Source organism: Macrobrachium nipponense, chromosome 5 (genome assembly GCF_015104395.2).
Source record: "Macrobrachium nipponense isolate FS-2020 chromosome 5, ASM1510439v2, whole genome shotgun sequence".
Taxonomy (NCBI): domain Eukaryota; kingdom Metazoa; phylum Arthropoda; class Malacostraca; order Decapoda; family Palaemonidae; genus Macrobrachium; species Macrobrachium nipponense.
The window spans coordinates 61565028-61588376 of record NC_061107.1 but is presented as its reverse complement, the minus strand read 5'-3'; the positions used below and the strand labels follow the sequence as shown (position 1 = coordinate 61588376).

At 35.7% G+C, this 23349-nt stretch overlaps 2 protein-coding genes across 2 annotated transcripts in view; one reads left to right on the top strand and one right to left on the bottom strand.

Moving 5' to 3' along the window:
• The window catches only part of LOC135215099 (uncharacterized), an 82002-nt gene extending 81431 nt beyond the window's left edge, over nt 1-571 (bottom strand). The window contains exon 1 of the mRNA XM_064249565.1: nt 475-571. The gene's annotated coding sequence lies outside the window, so the exon portion shown is untranslated. The remainder of the gene's footprint in view (nt 1-474) is intronic.
• A 687-nt stretch (nt 572-1258) lies between these two features.
• LOC135215098 (interleukin-1 receptor-associated kinase 1-binding protein 1 homolog) overlaps nt 1259-23349 on the top strand; it is a 30418-nt gene continuing 8327 nt past the window's right edge. Inside the window, exons 1-4 of the mRNA XM_064249564.1 lie at nt 1259-1531; nt 1974-2218; nt 3296-3472; nt 4301-4475. Of these exons, the coding sequence (XP_064105634.1) occupies nt 2069-2218; nt 3296-3472; nt 4301-4475 (502 nt within the window). The 5' untranslated portion in view covers nt 1259-1531; nt 1974-2068. The remainder of the gene's footprint in view (nt 1532-1973; nt 2219-3295; nt 3473-4300; nt 4476-23349) is intronic.

The following is a 23349-nucleotide window of genomic DNA, read 5'->3' as shown; positions in this document are numbered from 1 at the left end:
ATTATATATATATATATATATATATATATATATATATATATGAGTGTGTGTGTATGTATTCTTAATAAGATTCATAGTTTCATGTTGTGAATTTCATGTTTTCTCAGGCATACATGAACATGGACATATAGTTATATGTCACTGAATGATATTACTACAGTGATGAAGAACATATTAATTTGTATACACAAATTAATATGTAGTGTTAGCTTAGCCCTCTACACCATCCCTCTCTCTTTTCCATCAAATGGCATTTATATCCTGCTGAACTACCTTCAGAGGGAAAGCGTGAAAATGACTTATGGAATATTGTCTACAGCCGGAAAAAGAATGATATTGATGTTGCTTCCTTACCATCGACGCCAAGTTTCAATGACCCAAATAGCACAAAAAATAATCGATTACTTAGCTCTAATCAGTGTCACTCACTTCTTTAACCAAACTGTCACTTATATCACACAAAATAAAACTTACATTCACCGTTATGACGGGATGGTTATTACATTCACCTACAGCAGCGCTCCTTCTCCAACGAGGAAGAAAAGTGACATTTCTCAAAATAGAATTGACACGTCCATGGCTCAGTTCGGACGAGGAAAAACGCCAGTTAATCCCGCGCTTAAAAGTCAGCCGTTTCCTTCCTGCGGGAATTCTTTGTTTTATCTGAAGGCATTTTCACTTTGCTTATCAATTATAAGCTGAGGAACGACATCATTTACCTAGTTAAGCAGTTCAAAAACAAACTCATGGAAGACTAGGCAGGAAAACACGTACAGCAAGTCGCAATAGGTGGGGCTGGGACACACATACTACACACACACACACACACTATATATATATATATATATATATATATATATATATATATATATATATATATATATGTGTGTGTGTGTGTGTGTATATATGTATATATATATATATATGTGTGTGTGTGTGTGTGTGTGAGTGTGTGTGTATGAATACGATCCAATACACTCATAGTGAGAGAAACTGAACAATTCAGTTAGTGTTGCAAATATTAAGTTTTCCTCTTATCACTACTGATCATCTTTGCATTTGAGAAAAATGACCGAAAAAACAAAACGATGATACATCAAGTCTAATAAAACCACGAGCGATGAACATCTGGCAACGCGCTAGCAAGTTACCATGGCAACAAGTTAAACAAACCTGAGCTAGTTGTTCGTTTGCCTTTCACGAACGAGCACTGCTTTTTTCAATTTGTGTTACCAAAATCTTTTGAACATCTCTTGGTGGAAACTCAAGAACTAAAGTATATATCAATTAGACTGTGGATTGAGCATTTTATTATTTTTTTTATAAAACGTTTTTATCCACATTATACAGAGCGTCTGCTAAAACGTTTTCCATAAGGCAGAACTAAACAAGTTACCATGAAATACTAGGTTGCTTGAGAAAGCCATTAACATTTCCAATGTTAATTTGGAATTTAAATTTCATCTCGTTCGACTTCAGCCTAAAATCAAAACGTTTTTGGGGAAAAGGCACTGCATCGTATTATACATACGTAAGTTCATTTATAACATAATTTAATTGCGATTAAGTATTTAATTATATATCAAACATCTTTTTTTTCTTTAGACACTGGCAACTGGCAATTCTCTTAACCTCGTAAGTATTTATAGGAAGCAATTATTGCTCAATCGGTATTCATAGTTCCTAAAAACAAGAATGGTTCTGAGCGCGCTTCGTTCAGAGCCAATACAATTATGAACTCACAAATACAAAATCTAACTCGTTCTTTAAATGTATTTTCCTACAAAGTAAAACTAATCGTCATTGTTTGTGGTTTTTCCGTACCTTAAAACCATAAAATATATATCGGAATCTCTTACTTAATTATTCTTTTCAACAGTGATTATCTTTCATTATAAAATTTTCGTAGCTTTACGAGAGATTTAGTCCAACTAAAACAAAATTTTTTTTTCATTTGGCTATACATTTCACAGAAACCTGTTCGGTGACAACGTTACTTCTGCAAAATCCAAAAAAGTCCATAGCAGAGAGAAGACAAGACAAACCAGAGTTCTGCCAGCTTCCTGCAATGAGTGAAATTGTAGAAGTCATCGGAATAGGAGAAGTCGTGGTCAAACCGACCATATCCCTTTTGGAGCTGTGCATAACTTCTCAAAAAGAAACATTGGAACTTTGTCGTGCCTCTGTGGAGAAACGGAAACCGTATGTGTATCAGACGGTGAGATATTTTAGTTTGCAGTGGCCAGTGCCAAAAGTGTCGTCCGTTTTATTGGAAAACTGCATAACATACATTCTATCATATGGAAAGTTGCCTTACAATCTTATGACCTGTTTTTTACTTGTTCCTTAAGAATGTAAAGTATTGACTTAGTGAAATTCAATGGGTGTCACAGACAAAATCAAGTTAATTGAGTCGTGAAATGTGAGGGCAATACATACTATGCAAAGTTCCGTAAGATGAGCCATACAGGTATTCAAAATGAGTTATCATTTGCTCTAATCATAAACTATGATTATAGGTTCATATTCTGCATGCTTTTATTTAACGTTTGTCTTATTAGTGAACTTTTTGCCATTATCTTATCTTATATATTTTTTTAGGTATTTGTCAATAAATTTAAACAGCAGAATGACGAGGGGACTCGAATATTGGGGCATATACATGTAACTATACTAAAAAAATGAATATATATGAAAGTAATTTTTTATCTAAAGGGTCTTCAGTCATAGTTCGGCCACTTCAAGTGTGTTAAGTTTACTTCATAACTCTTTCAAAACAACACTTCTAGGTGTCCTAAGAATTTGAAATCAAGAAAGTGATCACATATTAGATCCTGATCTCGAGCAGTTGGGTCTTCAATTTGCTTGCCATGTGATTAAGTATTAGTTTTATTAATTTATTTACTGAAAAAACAACATTTCGCAATGCTTCCTCTTTAGTTAGCACCGACATTGGGAAAACGCTAACCTTGTCTGATGATGTGGAAGGAAACATTTACATGGGATAATGGGCCTTACAAAATGGAACGATAAAAAGTAGAAATTTTAAGAAAGATCAATTAGTGCCTATTCGTGGTTAAAATCACACAGCTAAAGTGACAAGCCAAAGTTACTGCTTATGAACAATTATCTTACAGGTTCATACTCGGTGTTTTACGGAGTGAGACAAGTTAGCTCCACCATTTCCGACAAAATAAAACGTTCTTTTATGACTCAACACCAACTTCATGACTCGTAAATAACTGCAGGATCCTGTTTTGAATTCAAACATTTCTGAGACTTTTTCCTTTTGCAGTTGTTAAATCATAAAACAAGAGAGAGTGACATAACCGAGATGGAAGAGATAAGAGAGAAAGATGGCAACCTCAAGGAACTGATTGTTACTGTTTCAGCTACACTTCCTATTCGTGAAGCCACCGAGGTCATCAGTCTATTAATGGAAAAGCTTGGTAGTACTGTAAGCATCCAGCAGGTAAGCAAAATTATTTTTGTTTTGATGTGTAAAATCACATAATTTTTGTTTAGGCTTAAGCTACCTTATGTTGCTAAGTCAAATATTCTATATTAATGAAGTCAAACATAAAATCTGGCCATCGGTAACAAAACAAAAAAAATTAGCAAAGCTGGCGGGAATACTTTCTTTGTAAATAAAAAGTGGCAAAAGGGCTTCAGCAAACTTTTCATATAAGAACATCATAGCTAATGAATTACCCACTCTTACTCGCCTGTAAAATAATTTTACTACAGACAACTGATGATCATGTCAAGCAATGATCTCATTCTCAAACAGGCCACTATCATTGATACCCTCAGTCCTCAGATTTATTTTTTAGTGCCCATCTTCCTCGATCGTTACTATTCTCGTTCTGTATTTGACGTCCTTGCTTTCCATCCTTTCCAGGGTTACCTCTTTCAGTAGACTGCCTATTCACAGATCATCTCTCCTATTGTCACATTCCATTTCCACCAACCAGTAACTCTCCTTAATTTGCTTGTGCAAAGCTCTATTTGTATTTACTATTGACTACTTCTAGAATTTCTTCATTATATGTCTGTTGTGGTAACGCATCATGGAGTGTGTATTCTTTACCTTTTCCATTGTCTGGATCTTTCTTGTTTTATATGCGAACATCTTTAAAGCAAAAATGAGACGAACACTTTAGATTAATAGGAACAAAATCACCGCATTTAAACTTAGTTGTGAAAAAAGTTCATGTAACTGTTACATCTTCACATTAAGTTTTATTAGCAGTATGATAACTGTAGTAATCTCAATAAAAACATTTTTAATGTGTTTTAGATAGGATATCTACATTCGTGCGAGTCTTTATCAGAAAGTAGAATAAAAGCAGGAAAAAGAGCAGCCGAAGAAGCAAAGCTAAGGGCTGCTGACATGGCTGAAGCTGTTGGTTCAGTACTTGGACCTTGTCTGGAAATAGTTGAAGAGGCTTGCACTCAAGTTGCCACGACTCACGGTAAGTACGTTGAATCTTGATTGAAATCTTGATCTATTAGGGGGATCTACTTCAAGTAATGAATAAGCATTGCTCTAAACGAACTTAGTATTATTTTTCTTATTACTACTTTTTTTCCAGACACAACCTTCAAAATGAAACTTATTCACGCATGATTCTGTGACACTGGATTTGGTTATTACTTTCGTGACTTACTCCAGATAAACATAACTGGATTTGGCCGAATAACCTATAGAATTTCTAAATGTTACCATACTTTGGATTTGAACATTCTTTTTGTAATAACTGTCCAGTAATCCAGATACTATGGAACGAATCTGAAGTTGGAGCATATACGTAATTGTAAGAATGTAAAAGTATTCTAAAAAAAGTAATCTCTCGATTATTCAGATAATTAGAACCAAGGTCCTGTCAGACAAGTCTGGATAAGGGCAAGTAGAAGAACTCTACAAATGCATGGGCGCCCGCAGCATATTTTCCAAGTGGGGGCACATATATATATATATATATATATATATATGTATATACATACATACATACATACATATATATATATATATATATATATATATATATATATATATATATATAATGAATGGCATTGTCGCTTCTAGAAAGTCGGATCTTTAATAAAAAGAGTATGGCCAGCAGAAACTTCAGCATTTTTTCTTTAAAACTTTATTTTCATCCAACGCCTACGTTTCGGGATACAAATCCCATCTTCAGGCTAAAAACAAGGAAAAAATTAAAATTCTATACATTACTCAGACTAAAATGGGGCACAGTAACAAATTATGCTATTTAAAAAAATATATATATAGATTAATTAACAATATATCAGTGAAATTCGAATTTTATATAAAAGTAAGACGATAACTAATTGAATAAGAGATCGACAGTAAAAGCAAAGCTACTAAGTACAATGACACTTCAAAATAAATAAACAAACAAAATACTTAAAAACACAAACCACACGTGAACAACTAAGAAAATTACGTTATTACTAAAAACAGGAGAAAAAAACATTGAATCGTAACAGGCAAAAAATTTCTGTATATGATTATGATGGAGAAAAATTAAAGAAAAAAAAAAATATATATATATATAAAGGCGGACACAAAGCAAAAAATAGCGAAACGAGAACTCACCGGTACAGAAGTATAGATAAGACTGAATTATTATTTATTTTTGACTAAAGGGGAGAGACAAATACAAAGGCGAGAAGGTAGAAAGGGCGAATGGTCTATTAAGTAATGTTCAGTTGTACAGCAGTTGAATGGTTGTTGAGGGTTGGTGACAATTGTTTAATGAAGAGGGACTCGAGAATGGGTAATGACCGGTTATCTATTGCTTGGGATAAGATTTTAAAATCATTGTACTGAATGTTATGTTTACATTTTATTGCATGGTTGCGTATTGCCAGAAAATTCTTTCTTTCTTAGATAAAGTTATTCCTGTTCGGTGACTGACACCCCGATGGCAGTCGATGCGAACCTTCAACAGCCGACTCGAATTACCGACATAGGTTCCCAAATTACATTTGGGACAAGTAAACAAATATACCGCTGAAGATCGCATCAACTGCGGTAGGTGTCCTTGAACTTGAAAAGACTTCTGATTTTTAAGGGGTTCTTGAAGATAAAATTAAATTTAACATATGGGTACATATTGCTGAGTACGACGGTGAGCTCTCGTTTTACAAGTTTATATGTTGAACAAAAAGGCAAGGATATATACAGTTCTTTTTTAGGTACATTAAAAGTGGGTGCTTTCGGTTTAACAATGTCATTTAAAAACTCTCTCAAGATTTTCTCAAATAGGTGGGATGGATAGCAATTTCTGTTAAAATAGTTTTGCAAAAAAACTACTTCCTCGTGGAATTTGACCCAGTTGCATGACACATTGTAAGCTCTACACAATAATGTCTTGCATGCATTAAGTTTAAAACCCAACGGACAAAAGCTAAAGAAATTTGTTCCCAAACCAGTAAAAGTCTTCTTTCTAAAAACACCTGTTAGAAATTTATCATTACATCGTGAAATTGTTATATCTAAAAATGGCAGTTCGTTATTCGATTCTATGTCCATAGTAAAATTAATGTTCGGATGAAATGAGTTAATGAAATTAAGGAACAAATGTGCATGATCTTTATCTTTAAAAAGTACAAACGTATCGTCTACATATCTTTTATAAAAAATGGGTTTAAAAGATGAAGGACACTGGTCAAGAAATAGTTTTTCCAAGTGACACATAAAAATATTAGGTCCCACATTTGCCAATATTTTTATGTGTCACTTGGAAAAACTATTTCTTGACCAGTGTCCTTCATCTTTTAAACCCATTTTTTATAAAAGATATGTAGACGATACGTTTTGTACTTTTTAAAGATAAAGATCATGCACATTTGTTCCTTAATTTCATTAACTCATTTCATCCGAACATTAATTTTACTATGGACATAGAATCGAATAACGAACTGCCATTTTTAGATATAACAATTTCACGATGTAATGATAAATTTCTAACAGGTGTTTTTAGAAAGAAGACTTTTACTGGTTTGGGAACAAATTTCTTTAGCTTTTGTCCGTTGGGTTTTAAACTTAATGCATGCAAGACATTATTGTGTAGAGCTTACAATGTGTCATGCAACTGGGTCAAATTCCACGAGGAAGTAGTTTTTTTGCAAAAAAAACTATTTTAACAGAAATTGCTATCCATCCCACCTATTTGAGAAAATCTTGAGAGAGTTTTTAAATGACATTGTTAAACCGAAAGCACCCACTTTTAATGTACCTAAAAAAGAACTGTATATATCCTTGCCTTGTTGTTCAACATATAAACTTGTAAAACGAGAGCTCACCGTCGTACTCAGCAATATGTACCCATATGTTAAATTTAATTTTATCTTCAAGAACCCCTTAAAAATCAGAAGTCTTTTCAAGTTCAAGGACACCCTACCGCAGTTGATGCGATCTTCAGCGGTATATTTGTTTACTTGTCCCAAATGTAATTTGGGAACCTATGTCGGTAATTCGAGTCGGCTGTTTGAACGGTTCGCATCGACTGCCATCGGGGTGTCAGTCACCGAACAGGAATAACTTTATCTAAGAAAGAATTTTCTGCAATACGCAACCATGCAATAAAATGTAAACATAACATTCAGTACAATGATTTTAAAATCTTATCCCAAGCAATAGATAACCGGTCATTACCCATTCTCGAGTCCCTCTTCATTAAACAATTGTCACCAACCCTCAACAACCATTCAACTGCTGTACAACTGAACATTACTTAATAGACCATTCGCCCTTTCTACCTTCTCGCCTTTGTATTTGTCTCTCCCCTTTAGTCAAAAATAAATAATAATTCAGTCTTATCTATACTTCTGTACCGGTGAGTTCTCGTTTCGCTATTTTTTGCTTTGTGTCCGCCTTTATATATATATTTTTTTTTTTCTTTAATTTTTCTCCTTTTGTAATCATATACAGAAATTTTTTGCCTGTTACGATTCAATGTTTTTTTCTCCTGTTTTTAGTAATAACGTAATTTTCTTAGTTGTTCACGTGTGGTTTGTGTTTTTAAGTATTTTGTTTGTTTATTTATTTTGAAGTGTCATTGTACTTAGTAGCTTTGCTTTTACTGTCGATCTCTTATTCAATTAGTTATCGTCTTACTTTTTATATAAAATTCGAATTTCACTGATATATTGTTAATTAATCTATATATATTTTTTTAAATAGCATAATTGTTACTGTGCCCCATTTTAGTCTGCTTTAATGGTATAGAATTTTAATTTTTTCCTTGTTTTAGCCCTGAAGATGGGATTTGTATCCCGAAACGTAGGCGTTGGATGAAATAAGTTTTAAAGAAAAAATGCTGAAGTTCTGCTGGCCATACTCTTTTATTATATATATATATATATATATATATCATATTATATGCAGTGGAATTGCAACGCCAATAATTTAAGTGAAGCAAGATGCAATAAGTGACATTGACCTTTTTTTCAATAGTTCCATAAAATACTGTTCAACTAAAATCAAACATTTCTTGAAAGAATAACTCAGTTATATACTGCACATAAATCTTATACAATATAACAAGACTACCTTTGATTTACTTAAAATGAAAGAATGTACTACTGTAGAATGGAAGGAAAACTTCCAAGTTAGTCACTGTTTATTTGAAAAGGAACTATAACCTCCTGTGGTCACAGGATTTATGAGATGGGGGCAAGTGGCCCCCTTGCCCCTATGTGCGGCCGACCATGTACAAGTGTAAAACGGCAGCTCCGTACCCTTAATCTCCACTTACCTCGTCAGTACTGCAATACAACAACAACCATCACACTGTAAACGGAAAACTTATGCAAAAAGCAATGATCTACCGTATTTTCTCATATTTGTAACAAAATAAATGGTATAAATACACTTAAAAGAAATCAAAACCTTTCTCTCTCTCTCTCTCTCTCTCTCTCTCTCTCTCTCTCTCTTGTTCACAACAATACAGTAGGTTACAAAAACTTTTTTTTTTCATTTTACCAAAACTCTCATTAAACAATAGCATACACCAAAAACGAACCTACAAGTATAAAAATACTTTTCTCTGTCATTTACCTGTGTGCACTGGCCTTGGTGCTTACGAAATGGATTTTTTTTTCTTTTAACTTGTAAGGAGGTTTACAAGCCCTCTTCCAGCTCCTCCCCTGCCTCCAGATCGACTGTGTCACCAAGATTGGCATCATTATCTTCTTCTGCCTCCTATGACTACCGGGAGACATTAGATGGTGAAGTGGCTGGAAGAGGTGTAGAGGTGCCTAGGGGTTCAGTCATCAATGTAGGCCAGCAACACATCAGATTCTTGGCTGCAGGAGCCCCGCATATCAAAGAAGGCTGCAGATGTGGTCGCCTGTGGTTCCAAGCTGAACAACAAGTTACGAAAGAAGTGAATGGGATTTAAAGTAGCTGTCGAGGGTACTTTAACAATACGTACAGCAATTCTCCTTTGAATGACATTCTGTAGAAATTCACAGTTGTGCAGCCATGTTCAAGGCCCCATGAAAGTTGCTGGGGTCGATGTTGGGGTTCTCCAACATCTCAAAAACCATATCACAGACAATGCACCTATGCTTGGTACAAAGACTCTCGTTGGGAAACAGCCTCGTCGTCACCGTAGTCTTAAGGCACTTCCTTGTCACCAACAGCAACTGCAGCAGCTATCTGTCTGTTGGAGAGAAGTTGATAGCCAGGGTTGCCATCCTCCTCAGGAGTCTTGTTGCCTCCAGTCACTAGTTTGAACCCCTGGAGGTTCATCATGCCCTTTTGTTCATTCAGCATACTGTTCCAGCTGTGGTTGAGGATCTCTATGGTGACATCCATCCAAGACTGTGAAGTTGTAGATGGTAGACTTCAGCGAATATTTTAGAAGATTCTCCAATGTCAATTCCCCCCTTCTACGCTTTGTTCTCAAATACTAGCATCACCTCCTTTAGGAACTTCTTCCGGTATAGCCATTTTATTAAAACTATAATACATTGGTACATTGGCTGAATGAGTGCAGTCACATTAGGAGGCAAATGCATGACCCTAATGCGACCTTTATCACCAAACAACTGGGCTGTATTAGGATACCCAAGCACAATGGCCATGAGAAGCACAGCGTCCACCCAATGTCTAGCAATGCTACTTACAAAAATGATTATGTAACCAATCAGTTATGATCTTGGGGGTGAAGAGTCTTTGCTGAATGATACCAAACCGATGGAACCCTATTCATCAGCCCACAAAGGCTATGTGGTTGCTTTACATGTCCAACTACCACTGGTTTGCAATGATGCTCACCGGTAACATTTGCACATAACAAAGCAGACACTCATAGTTTGGAAAGCTTTTTTCAGTAAATTCTTTTCTTTCTCATAAGCCATAGTGTTAGTAGATAAGAAGATAGACTACTTTTGCCAGCGTTGTAGATTTTTCCCAAAACAACACCCTCTTTTTTCATCAAATCTTACAACGGCTTTAAAAATTCCTCTATTCCCGCCTTGAAAGCATCCAAATTTTCCCACGAGCCTTCTTGTTAAAAATTCCAAGACGAATCTTGAACTGAAACAGCCAAACTTTGGATTCCTTGCAGTCCGCAACCTTGTGCAAGCACCAGACCCTCGTAACTGCAGCCTTCAGCTCAGCATTGCCTACGTTCACGCCACCAGCTAATGAAACTACATCAAGGTTGACTCCTCCACATCCTCATAACAACCTTCCCCATGACTTTGCGGGGACCAGACTCATTGATGTCTTCTTCCCAAAGTCCATCAAGTACTTCTTCAGCTTGTCCTGGAAAATCTTCGTATCATGCAGATACCAAGCATTATCATACTCCTCCATGATACGTTCTAGTTTCCAGTGAAGGTTCATCACCTTCCTCGCCCTGTCAAGAAGTGGGGCCATTCGAAAGATAAACAGCACCACACACAACACCAAGAGGTCCTGCAATGCTGCAGGCACTGCAAAGAAAGTCATGCGCTCCGGGTACAGCATTGCTTAGGGAAGCCATTTGCGAATAGCTCAAAAAAGCAGCTGACCACACGTGAATGTACAAAAAACGATCCTTGTTACAGAGTTCATTGATACTTTCTTGATGGAGTCAATCAGCGCGAGATATGTTTACAACGCATATGCCTATCAGCTCAGCCATCATAAAGCATAAAATCACAATGACGAAACGTTTCCTCCAAATAACGAGAAAGCTTGGACATCCCTGCACCTTCTACCATACACTATTAAACCGATGCTGTATCAGCCAATAGAAAGTGATGAAGTGACATTTCATGATGCGTTAAATGACGTTGTGCTGTTAAACTATAGTCGATTCATTTAAGGTAGATTCTTGTGCCCATGGGATGTTTGTTTGGTGGCCTCTGATTGGCTGGTACCGGGAGGTAGGCCGCTTGCTCATTGTGTCATATTTTCGTCTGTGACTTAGAAAACTAGCAATATGTTTATATTTCTTCATTTGTCTCACGTTTTGCAATAGATAAGAAAGTTTTGGTCATACCAAAGGATTCGGTATTGATTGTACAACTAAATAATCTTTTCCTGAAATCGATAAGATAAAACACAAAGGAATTACAACAAGTAAAAGTGAAGAGAAAAACATTTCATTCTTTATACCTGTTTTGATTTATCATCAGATTTTTAATAATTCATACAATCAAGATGAAATAAAACTTGTATTTTCATACAATAAAATCACCCTGAATACGCTTGTGCTTTCAGATTTTGGATGCATGTCATATGTGAAGAGAAAATGAAGAATATGTATTATTATGTTGCATCCATACTTGACTCAGCCTGATGGGAAGTCAATCTTTCTTAATTCTTTGTTGTTTATTACTTCACTGAGATTATTATTTCATATCACTCAGATAAGTCTCTGATATCTCTTTCGTTTGAAAATATACATAAAATAAAATTAGAAACAATATCCTGAAACAACCTGATTAAAGCTTAGGCTGAGTTGAACAGTGCAAAGTCGTCTTACCACAGAGTTCAACTTCTTTGCTGGATTGAATTCCCTGCGGCCCGCCTGGGTCTGAGCTAACGATACCAGATGCATCCATTTGATTATCATTATTTTTTTCCTTATCAGATATGCCCAGGCAAACTATATGATATTGGATTGAAAATGTTCGACAGTTATAATGGGAATTCTGTGCATTTATTTACAGAAAATGTAATGATATAACATGGGAAATATTGTCGAAACTGCAACGTCTTATATCACTAATTGGCAACTCAAATCTCTCGCTGAGATGACCAATGCAACGACGCCTTGCAGATATTCTCTTGGCAATACCATCAAACTTGAATCATTTACTGATGCAACATAATAAGACATATTCTTCATTTTCTCTTCACATATTACACGCATCCAAAATCTGAAAGCACCAGAGTATTCAGGGTGAATTTGTTGTATGAAAACAAGTTTTATTTTATCTTGATTGCGTAAATGATGCAAAATCCGATGATAAATAAAAACAGGTATAAAGAATTAAATGCTTCTCTTTTCACTTTTACTCGTAATTCCTTTGTGTTTTATCTTATTGATTTCAGGAAAAGATTATTTAGTTGTGCAATTAATACCGAATCCTATGGTATGACCAAAATCTTCCTATCTTGAGCAAAGCGTGAGAAGATTGAAAAAATATAAACATAATATTGCTAGTTTTCTAAGCCATAGATGAAAATAATGAGATACTGAGCGAGCGGCCTACCTCCCGGTACCAGCCAATCAGAGGCTGCCAAACAAACGTCTCGTAGCCGCAAGAATCTACCTTAAATGAATCGACTATAATAATCTGTTTACCTCTTTGGTTTTGTATGTGTGTTTGTAAGTTGTATATATGTAAGGTTGTTTCTTAGCATTCTCTCTTTTTTGCTTTGTTTGATTTACTGTATTTAATTACTAATTTAGTTTGACTGATTGATTGATTATGAAATTTAGGTCTTGAGGACCAAGTGCCAGAATCCATCAGGATTATTCAGCGCCTACAAGTTTAGTTAACTCTAAGTAGACTTATCACTATTGATATTTCATCTCTAATTAAAAATATTTAGAATTTGTAGATGTGGGCAACATGTAGAACTATTCAGGTTTTCTCCACTGCCCCAAACCAAAGGGAAAGAATGTGTGCATATATATATATATATATATATATATATATATCTATATATATATAGATATATATATATTATATATATATATATATAGATATATATGTGTGTGTGTGTGTGTGTATATGCACACATCCCTTCCCTTTAGTTTGGGGCAGTGGAGACAACCTGAATAGTTCCACATGTTGCCAACTTCTACAATTCTAAATATCTTTAATTAGAGATGAAATATCAATAGTGATAAGTCTAGTCTACTTAGAGTTAACTAAACTTGTAGGCGCTGAATAATCCTGATGGATTCCGGCACTTGGTCCTCAAGACCTAAATTTCATAATCAATCAATCAATATATATATATATTATATAACTAAATATATATATATATATATATATATATATATATATATATATATATATATATATACTTTGATACTTTTAGGGCATAGTTTTTCTCTAATACAATTTTCGTTAAAAGCAATTGCTTTAGTGGCATCAATAAGTTTCTTGTAGGTATCTTCATAGCGACGAAGTTTTTTCTGATTCTCGTTCGTCAATTTCTGGTGAAAAATTACGCAGACTTCCTTCTTCCATTTATTGAATTTTGTCGCGACAGCTGTTTCGCCTTATGGCATTATCAAGCGACTACTGACTTACAATCTGGCCTTTCGGCCTATTTATTTCATCGTGTAGGAGGTATGACCTTGAGGTATGGGTACTGGTTAGTCTAGGGATTAACAGCTTAAGGGCGTTGTTCTGGATACAAAGAACATAAGGACATATGTACTCTGAACAATAAAAGTGAAAGTTTAAACAGTGGTTAAATAAATATTCAAAATACAATGCCATGTGCTAGAGTTGGTTTTAGATAAAAATTACAAAATTACATACAGGAATGAAAATGAATATAGAAATCTAAATACAAGGATAAAAAATATATGTATATATTTTATAGCATGCATAAAGGTACGAGAGATAATTTCTGTTTATACATAAATGTGTATAATTTAAATTTGAGTGAGTGAGCGTGTGTGTGTGTGTGTGTCCAAATGGTCTACGTTGGTTAACGGCTGCTGATTCGTGTTGGGCAGGGTCTCAGCGACCTGAGGAAGGATGTTACTTGACTCTCGCTGATGCTGGGTCTTCTCATGTCTTCTAAGGGGCGCGATGTTCTTGATGGATTGGGGCGCGCTGTCTGGTCCCTGTTGGCATGCGCATTCCTTCTCCTGCTGGAGGGGAGTATATGGTCCGATTCTTGTTGGACGTTCAAGGTCGGCTTCTGAATAGCGACCGTAGTTGTCTTCTCTGTGCACGACCTGGGTGCCTTCTATGAGCTCTTGCTCTTGTAGAGATGGCTTCCTGTCGTGGATACATCTATATATATATATATATATATATATATATATATATATATATATATATATATATATATATATATATATATATATATAATATGCTTATGTCACTCAATAACATGTGACAATATATTCAGCTAAGGCCACAGGAAAAATAAAAGGAGTAGGGTACCAAACGCTTTCATGATATTTCTACACAGCACATTTTCGAGGTACAATGCTTAAAACAACGAAAACAGCTAACAAATTAAACATATGATTAAAATTATTAATGTGTAAAGATAAAGCATTCGACATTTGTCCCGTTCTCACACTATATCTGTGTTATTTAATTCTGGTGTCCAGTCCCTTCCCAGATTGTCCGATATAAAAACACTTACAGTTCATGCAAGGAACCCTGTAAATGCAGCCTTGAGAAACCTTGGAAGAAGTCTTTATTGGTATGTTTTTCAATGTATTTGCAAATTTAAAAACAACATTAATACTAAAATTCTAGCAAAAACTTTGAACCTTCCATAAAAGATCATTATATGGTAAAATATGTGCATTATCATTGTTAAAAACCACTATGGTAGTTACAGAATAAAAAGTTTGTTGTGCTTTTTGCAAAGCACATCCAACAAAATATTAAGGGAATTTTAATTTTTCTATGTTAAAAATATTTTCAAACTCATCCTGAAGAAATTCTGGGCTGCAGATATGTAAACTCTTAAAAACATAGAAGAAAAAGTAGCCCACTTGACTTGACTGCTATGACTAGAATAATAGTTAATGTATGAATACACATTTGTAGGTTTCCTATCCACCTAGTATTTAAAGCCATTTAGAGTACGGTGAATATTTACATCTAGAAATGAGACAATCATCAAGCTCTTTTTCATTGTGGCAGAATCAAAGCTAACACCAAAGCAAGCAAAGCTCCCACAGTGACGTTAATTGTACAGACTCTCAAAAAGACCCTCAGCCACACTTAACTTCTACATTACTTTATTCGACAGGACAATTGGTTCACCGATAGATACGTACAGAAATTTCACACTCTAGTACTCACCATCAATGACTGACCTCAGCGCAAGAAACTGTGCCGCCCGCTGGATAAGGTCGTCAAGACACACCAACTGCCGTATATCACAACACAACAAACAATGAGTACCCCAACCATATAGCAACTCATATACGACTCACAAATCACTGCACAAACAAACACCACAACAAGTCAATACACAACCATCCCACAACACCACCAAGAAATCAACTCACACCGACAACAATTCACAGACAACACAACTACAACAACCTTCATGCAACAACAGAAACTCACAAGCTCAACAACCTTCCAACTAAACAAGCACAACAACCTTCAACACCAGCACAACAACCTTCAAACATACAACAACAATAACAACTCAAATAACAACTCCAGAAAAAACACAATACAACTAACCATCAATACTATCTTCAATAGACCGTTGCCGATTATGACTGATCATCACAGACTCTTATCATAGACTGACTTTGGCAACCGCCAGCAGACAACAAGCAAACCATCGCTAACTATCCACCCACCACTTATGCTGTTTCTCTCTCTCTCTCTCTCTCTCGACAGCTTGCTCACTCACACTTCAGAAAAACACACACACACTTATACATTACCATACAGCAACACCAAACATGAACACGACACATCAAACACACGAAAACATTTAAACTCTCAATTATTCCCGACAATTACAAACAAACCAACAACGCTCTCACTTTCTCTCTCTCACAACTCTCGAAGACGTTGTCAAATGCAACTACCATATCACTCCTCCATATCGTAAGTAAAATTAATGGAAGGTAGCAAGTTATTCAGTTTGAAAAGAAATGCATTTACATTTTAGGTTAGAGGCCATATGCAAAAAATTTCATCTACATATCGAAACCACAGAACGCCATAAGGTAACATATTAGGTAAAAACCTTGTTTCAAAAAAATTCCATGTATAAATTACTTATTCTAATCAAATTACTTATTCTAAACATAGCCATCAATTCAAGAAGGCTACTTTTTCTTCCATGTTTTTACGAGCTTTATGAAACTGCAGCCCAGAATTTCTTCATGAAGAGTTTGAAAATACTTTTAACATACCAGAAAAATTAAAATACCCTAAATATTCTGTTGATTGTGCTTTGCAAAAAGCACAACAAAATTTTAATTCTGTAACTACCAGAGTGGTTTTTAACAATGATAATGTACTTACTTTACCATATAATGAACATCTGCTAAACCGCCCATTCAAAGACCCAAAAATATAAACAAGAGAATGATGAAAGGCACCTGCTCAATGATCACTAGGTATCCTAGAACGCTGGAGAGAAACTGACCACTGCCCACTGGGTAAGGCCATCTAGAACCCATGTGAGTCTCTCCCCCTTGGAACAAACCTTTATAGAAAGGATTGGGTTCCTCTTAATCGAGCAAAAGCTTGAGTTGGACAGAATGGAGACAATCTTCATAAGTGGAGTCTTGCCCCCTCTGCTGAGTGTCCATGAGGTAATCCCATGGGCCAATCCGTACAGATTTGGAGCTCCGCAAATGTAATCAGGCAGCTATGCAGTGGATACAATGTTGGCAGGATAAGATATAATGACCTCTTTTGGAGGGTTCAAAGTTTCTGCAAGATTTTAGTATGAATGTTGTTTTTAAATTTTCAAATACATTGAAAAACATTCTAATAAGGAATTTCCCCAAAGCTTCTCACGGCTGCATTTTCGGGGTTCCTTGCATGAACTGCAAGTGTTTTTATATTTCTTGCATACACTGCAAGTGTTTTTATGCAGGAAAATCTGGAAAGGGACTGGAGACAAGGATTAAACAACACTGATAGTGAGAACGGAACAAATGTCGAATGCTTTATTTTTACACATTGATAATTTTAATCATATGATTCATTGGGAAGGGGCAAAAGTTGGTAGGAACCTTGCCAGAAAATTGACCATACCCAATAGTCTTCTTAACTTGTACATTTTAAGGTCTATCTATGTTCAAAATAGCCTTTACCTTTTCTGGATTTATTCAGATTCTCTCAGTGCTAATGATGTGCCCCAAAAATTCTATTTGTTATCGCTTAAATACAAACTTCTCTTCATTCAGCTTTAATCCTGACTTCTTAATTAACTCTAGAACATTTCTTTGATTTTTGTCATGCTCCTCTTCTGATCCTCCAGATACCACTATGTCATCCAAAGAGCATTCTACCCCTGGTAATCCGTCTCAACAAATTTGTCATTTTCCGCTGGAAAATCGCTGGGGTGACACAAATACCCATTGGCAACCTCTTAAATCTGTACCCACCCATGGGGGTCATAAGTTTAGTCAAGTCCCTGGATGCCTCATCCAACGGTATCTGGTAAAACCCAGATTTTGCATCTAATTAAAAAAAAATAAGCAGCCCCACTGAATTTACTAGCAACATCATCAAAGGTGGGAATTTCGAAAATCTCCCTCTTCAAATACCTATTAAGCTGTCTGTAGTCTAAACATAATCTGACCTCGAAAGTCACTGCCTTGGGTTTCACTACTGGCACCATGGGACTGACCCACTCTGTAGGATGGGTTACCTTTTTAATGACATCTGACTTCTCAAGCTAGCTTAGATTCTCTTCAACAGCACACACTAAGGGTATGGACGCTGACCTAGCACACCTCACTTTGAATGGGTGGCTCTCTGTCTTAATCATAAATTCACTGGCTTAGTCCTCCACCTCCCAAAGCCAAAATGTCATTTTTCTACCGCAATACTGCCCATAAACACAATGATTTGCAACTCCAAAGCGCTCCCGCCAAGCAAATTATCTGATTTACCCTTTGGACTGAACATTCAAATTTGGTCATACGACTTCCTATCTATATACCCCACTACGGTACCAAACATCCCAATGATGTCCACTTGGCCTGCTGGAGAAGTCAATTTTCTATCTACTTCATCCAAGAGTTCTAGTCCCAAACTAGCTCTTACTTTCTGATATGTACTATAATTTATAATGGTTACAACAGTGCCCATATCCACCTCAAAGTCCACTGCTTGACCACCAAACATTAATGCAACTCTTAGTGAGTCTGACCCTGATACCACATCCCAAGCCAACTCTCCCAAAAATGACTGAGCTCCCTCTAGCTCTACCCCTTCAAAAGTAGAATCTAATGGTTAACTTTACCCAATGCATCAATCTTGCCATCACTCCAATTATACATTACTGCAAAATTATTCCGCCTATGGCACTTATCATTTTTTCCCATATGCCTGGTATTTACATGGGAAATGAGAACAGCCCCAAAATTTACACTTAACACTGTCCTAGCACCTTCATTCTTACCTCTTGAGAATTTTACCTCATCAATGCTCTTACTTTGCTTCCATCCCTCATGGACATCATTATATGTTCTAGCACAGTGTTTCTCAACCTTTTTCTGGTGGTGGCCCCCTTCAATCAAATGCAAGTTCTTGTGGCCCCTCTATGCCAACTTTGAGTTTTTAATCAACCCCCCCCCCCACCCCCAACCCCCGTCCCCCGTCCCTCACCTTAACCCTTAAACGCCGAAGCGGTAAAAAAAAAAATGTCTCCCGTGTGCCGGAGGTGTTTCAGAGTGAGCGCGGAAGCGGAAAAAATATTTTTTTCAAAAAATCACAGCGCGCTTAGTTTTTAAGATTAAGAGTTCATTTTTGGCTCCTTATTTTTCCATTGGCTGAAGTTTAGTATGCAACCATCAAAAATGAAAAAAAATATCATTATCATATATAAATAATGCAATATATGATAGCGCAAAAACGAAATTTCATATATAATTGTATTCAAATCGCGCTGTGCGCAAAACGGTTAAAGGTAACAAGTTATTTCTTTTCGTTGTAATGTACACTAAATTGCGATCATTTTGGTATATTACACATTGTAAAACGATAAAAGCAACACAGAGAAAATATTATCACAAAATAATGCATGAATTCGTAACGCGCGGACGTAAACAAATATTTTTTTCAGAAATTCACCATAAATCTAAATACTGTCCTAGAGACTTCCAATTTCTTTCAAAATGAAGAAAAATGATTGAATATTACTATACTGTAAGAGTATTAGCTTACAAATGCAGTTTTCGACCATATCTGACGAGTTAAAGTTGACCGAATGTCGATTTTTTTTATATATATATTATTTATATGCAATTATTTCAGAAATAAGAAAAGCTATAACCTTCAAATATTTTTCGTTTTATTCTACATAAAATTGCGCACATTTTCATATATAAAACTCTATGAAATGCCTATTATGAAAAGGAGCAAATATTCCGAGAATGGGACGTACGCATTTCGGAGATTTGTGGCAGAGAATCTGCACGCGGAGGGAAGGAAAGTTTTTTTTTTTTTAATTCACCATAAATCTAAATATTGTGCTAGAGACTTCGAATTTGTTTCAAGATTAAGATAAATGACTGAATATTACTAGACTGTAAGAGTTTTGCGTTTTTCGACCATTTCGATAGAGTCAAAGTTGACCGAACGTGGTTTTTTTTTCTATTTATCGTGATTTATATGCAAATATTTCAAAAATGAGAAAAGCTACAACCTTCGAATTATTTTTTTTGTATTCTACATGAAATTGCGCACATTTTCATATATAAAACTTTATGTAACGGCTAATTTAAAATGGTGCAAACATTACCACAATTGCACGTATGATTTTTTCGGAAGAGTTACCGCGCGGACGTAAAGAAAATGTTATTTTTTTCATAAATTCACCATAAATAGAAATATTGTGCTAGAGACTTCCAATTTGTTGCAAAATTAAGGTCAATGATTGAATATTACTAGAATATAAGCGTTTTAGCTTACAATTGCGTTTTTTGACCATTTCGGTAGAGTCAAATTTGACCGAAGGTTGAAAATTTGTCACTTATCATTTTTTATATGAAAATATTTCAAAATTGATATAAGCTACAACCATGGGTTGTTTTAAGTTGTATTGTGCATGAAATTGCGTACATTTACATATATAAAACTTTATGTAACGGCTGATTTTAAAATGGTGCAAACATTACCACAATCGCATGTATGATTTTTTTCGGAAGAGTTACCGCGCGGACGTAAGGAAAAAGTTTTTTTATAAATTCACCATAAATCGAAATATTGTGCTAGAGACTTTCAATTAGTTGCAAAATTAAGGTAAATGATTGAATATTACTAAAATATAAGAGTTTTAGCTTACAATTGCGTTTTTTTACCATTTCGGTAGAGTCAAAGTTGACCGAAGGTTGAAATTTTGGCACTTATCGTTATTTATATTAAAATATCTCAAAACTGATAAAAGCTACAATCATGAATATTTTGTTGTTGTATTTTACATAAAAATGCGCACATTTTCATATATAATACTTCATGTAACGGCTAATTTAAAATGGTACAAAAATTATGTCAAAGTGACGAAATAATTTCCGAGATGTGTCACAGATACTTTTTAGTGCGGCAAGAAAGAAATTCGCGCTTGCGCGCCTGCGTAACGATTGTAAACAAAACAACACCTCGATCCGTGAACTCCCAGCATCCCCCAAGGCGCGTGATTCAAAAGTTTTAAGCTGGTAGGCCTATAAGTATTTTTCCGCGAATTTAAAAAAAAAAATTTTTGAGTTGACGTATGGTACGTCCATTCGGCATACGGGAGACATTTTGACTCGACGTTTAATACGTCCATTCAGCGTTTAAGGGTTAATACGCCTAGGGAAGTAGGTATATTAATGGTTCTAGTTTGAATAGTACCATTTACGCAAAACACTAATTTCAGGCATAAATCAAATATTAATTGGAAAAATATCTTATTTAAATACTTATTTATTTACAAAAGGAATAAAAAAACAAGGAATACATGTAGGTACAATTGGCTATATCTTGAAAGGTTTCAGTGGGATCCCTGTGACTGGTGCAGGGCTGCCAACTTGTCAATGTTAGGCTTGAAAGCTGTCAGAGAGAGATGTAAATCACCTCTTTTTTTTTTTTTTTTTTTTTTTTTTTTTTTTTTTTTTTTTTTTTTTTTTTTTTTTTTTTTTTGTATGTCAAGGCGATTTCATGTCTTTGACAGCAGGTTCATTACCAGACTGAAACGAGTCTCAACCAAGTAAGATGTGGGAAAGGCAAGTAAGAGCAACTTCACAGCTTTCCAGAGTAGTGGGTACTTCTTATACACATCTTGCTTCATCCACAGCTTCTGGTGTCCTCCACGCTTGAACCTTGCTTGAGCTGTGTTATTCTGAAGTTCAATGAAACTTTCTTGTAGGGTGACATCAACTTCAGATGCATCAGCAATGAAGGGATCCACAAACCAGTGTGGCACAGTCATTTAGAGTAGGTCAGAGAAATGACTTTCCATATCGTAATGAAACTGCTTCAGATGGTCAACATACACTGCTAGGTCATCATCAAGCAGTTTGGTGGATATAACTGCTAAGGAAGGAAACTGTCCAAACTCCCGTCTTCCAAGATTCAACCAGAACAGCTTGAGTTTCCCTTTAAATGCAGTAATTGCCTCCTTGCAGGAAAATAGGGTGGAGTCATTTCCTTGAAGTTCTTTGTTCAGAACATTTAGCTTTTCAAATATGTCCGGCAGGTACAAGATGTCACTTTTGCATCAACAAGTTTCTGTCCAAGTTCTGCCCCACTCAAGAAAGAGATAACACTGTCCCAAAGTGCAACAAAACGATGCAAGCAATTACCCTTAGAGAGCCATCTGACTTCAGTGTGCAACACAAGTCGTTTAAATTCTTCACTGTTCTTTTCACATAATTGCTGAAAGAGGCGTTCTTGCAGTGCACTCTTTTTTATCAAGTTGACAGCCTTGATAACATGCCCAAGTGCTTCAGGCAGTCCTGCTAAGTTTTTGGCAACCAGGTGCTGCCGGTGAACAACACAGTGCACACAAACGACATTAGGAACAGCTTTTTTTAAGTAAGCACTGAATCCCCAATACCTTCCAATCATAGCAGCAGTGCCATCTGTTGCACAAGCCACAATGTTCTTGAGTGGAATGTTGTTCTTCTCAAAAAAGACCTAAAGTTTTTTGAAGATGGATTCACCTTTAGTGTCAGTCGTTAATTTATGTGAAAAGCATTTCTTGACATATTTCATCAACATCAAGAAACCTCACAAATGCCATTAGAAGAGCAGAATTATCAGGTAAAGTTGATTCGTCAAGTTGAAGCGAGAAATAATTCACCTGCAGTTTTGAGACTAATTGGTTTTCAACATCAGCTGACATCTCATCAATACAGCATGATACTGAGGAGTTGCTCAGAGGAATAACACTAGTTACCTCTTGTGGGGTCTGATCCATGACTGTTGAAAGCACTACAGCCACTGCCAGCATGATCAGAGATTCACCGATAGTATGAGGCTTACCTGCTTTTGCAATCAAATTTGCTGTCTTGTAAGAAGCCAATATTCCTCTATCTACTTTTGCCACTTTTTGGGTAAACATATGATTCACTGTCATCCTTCCTTGGAACTCATCACGTAATTTTTTAAAGAAATAAAGCTGCTTGTCTTTCTTGTCTTTATGCGCAGTCTCCAGAAGCTTTTTCAGTTTGCAGGAACGCATACTTTCATTTGAGTGTGAGATCATGCATAGCAGGCACATAGGCATTGTAGTATTTTGTGGGGACTCAATGAATCCATAAGCAAGATATTCGACAGAATACTGTCTTCATTTTTTCTTAGCTCTATCTTCTCCGCTAGATCATCGTTCAGGATCCCAGCAACGAAGTTATCACAAATGCTTTCTTTTCTATCAGCAAAATCACAGTGCTCAGACACTGAATATAAGTAGAC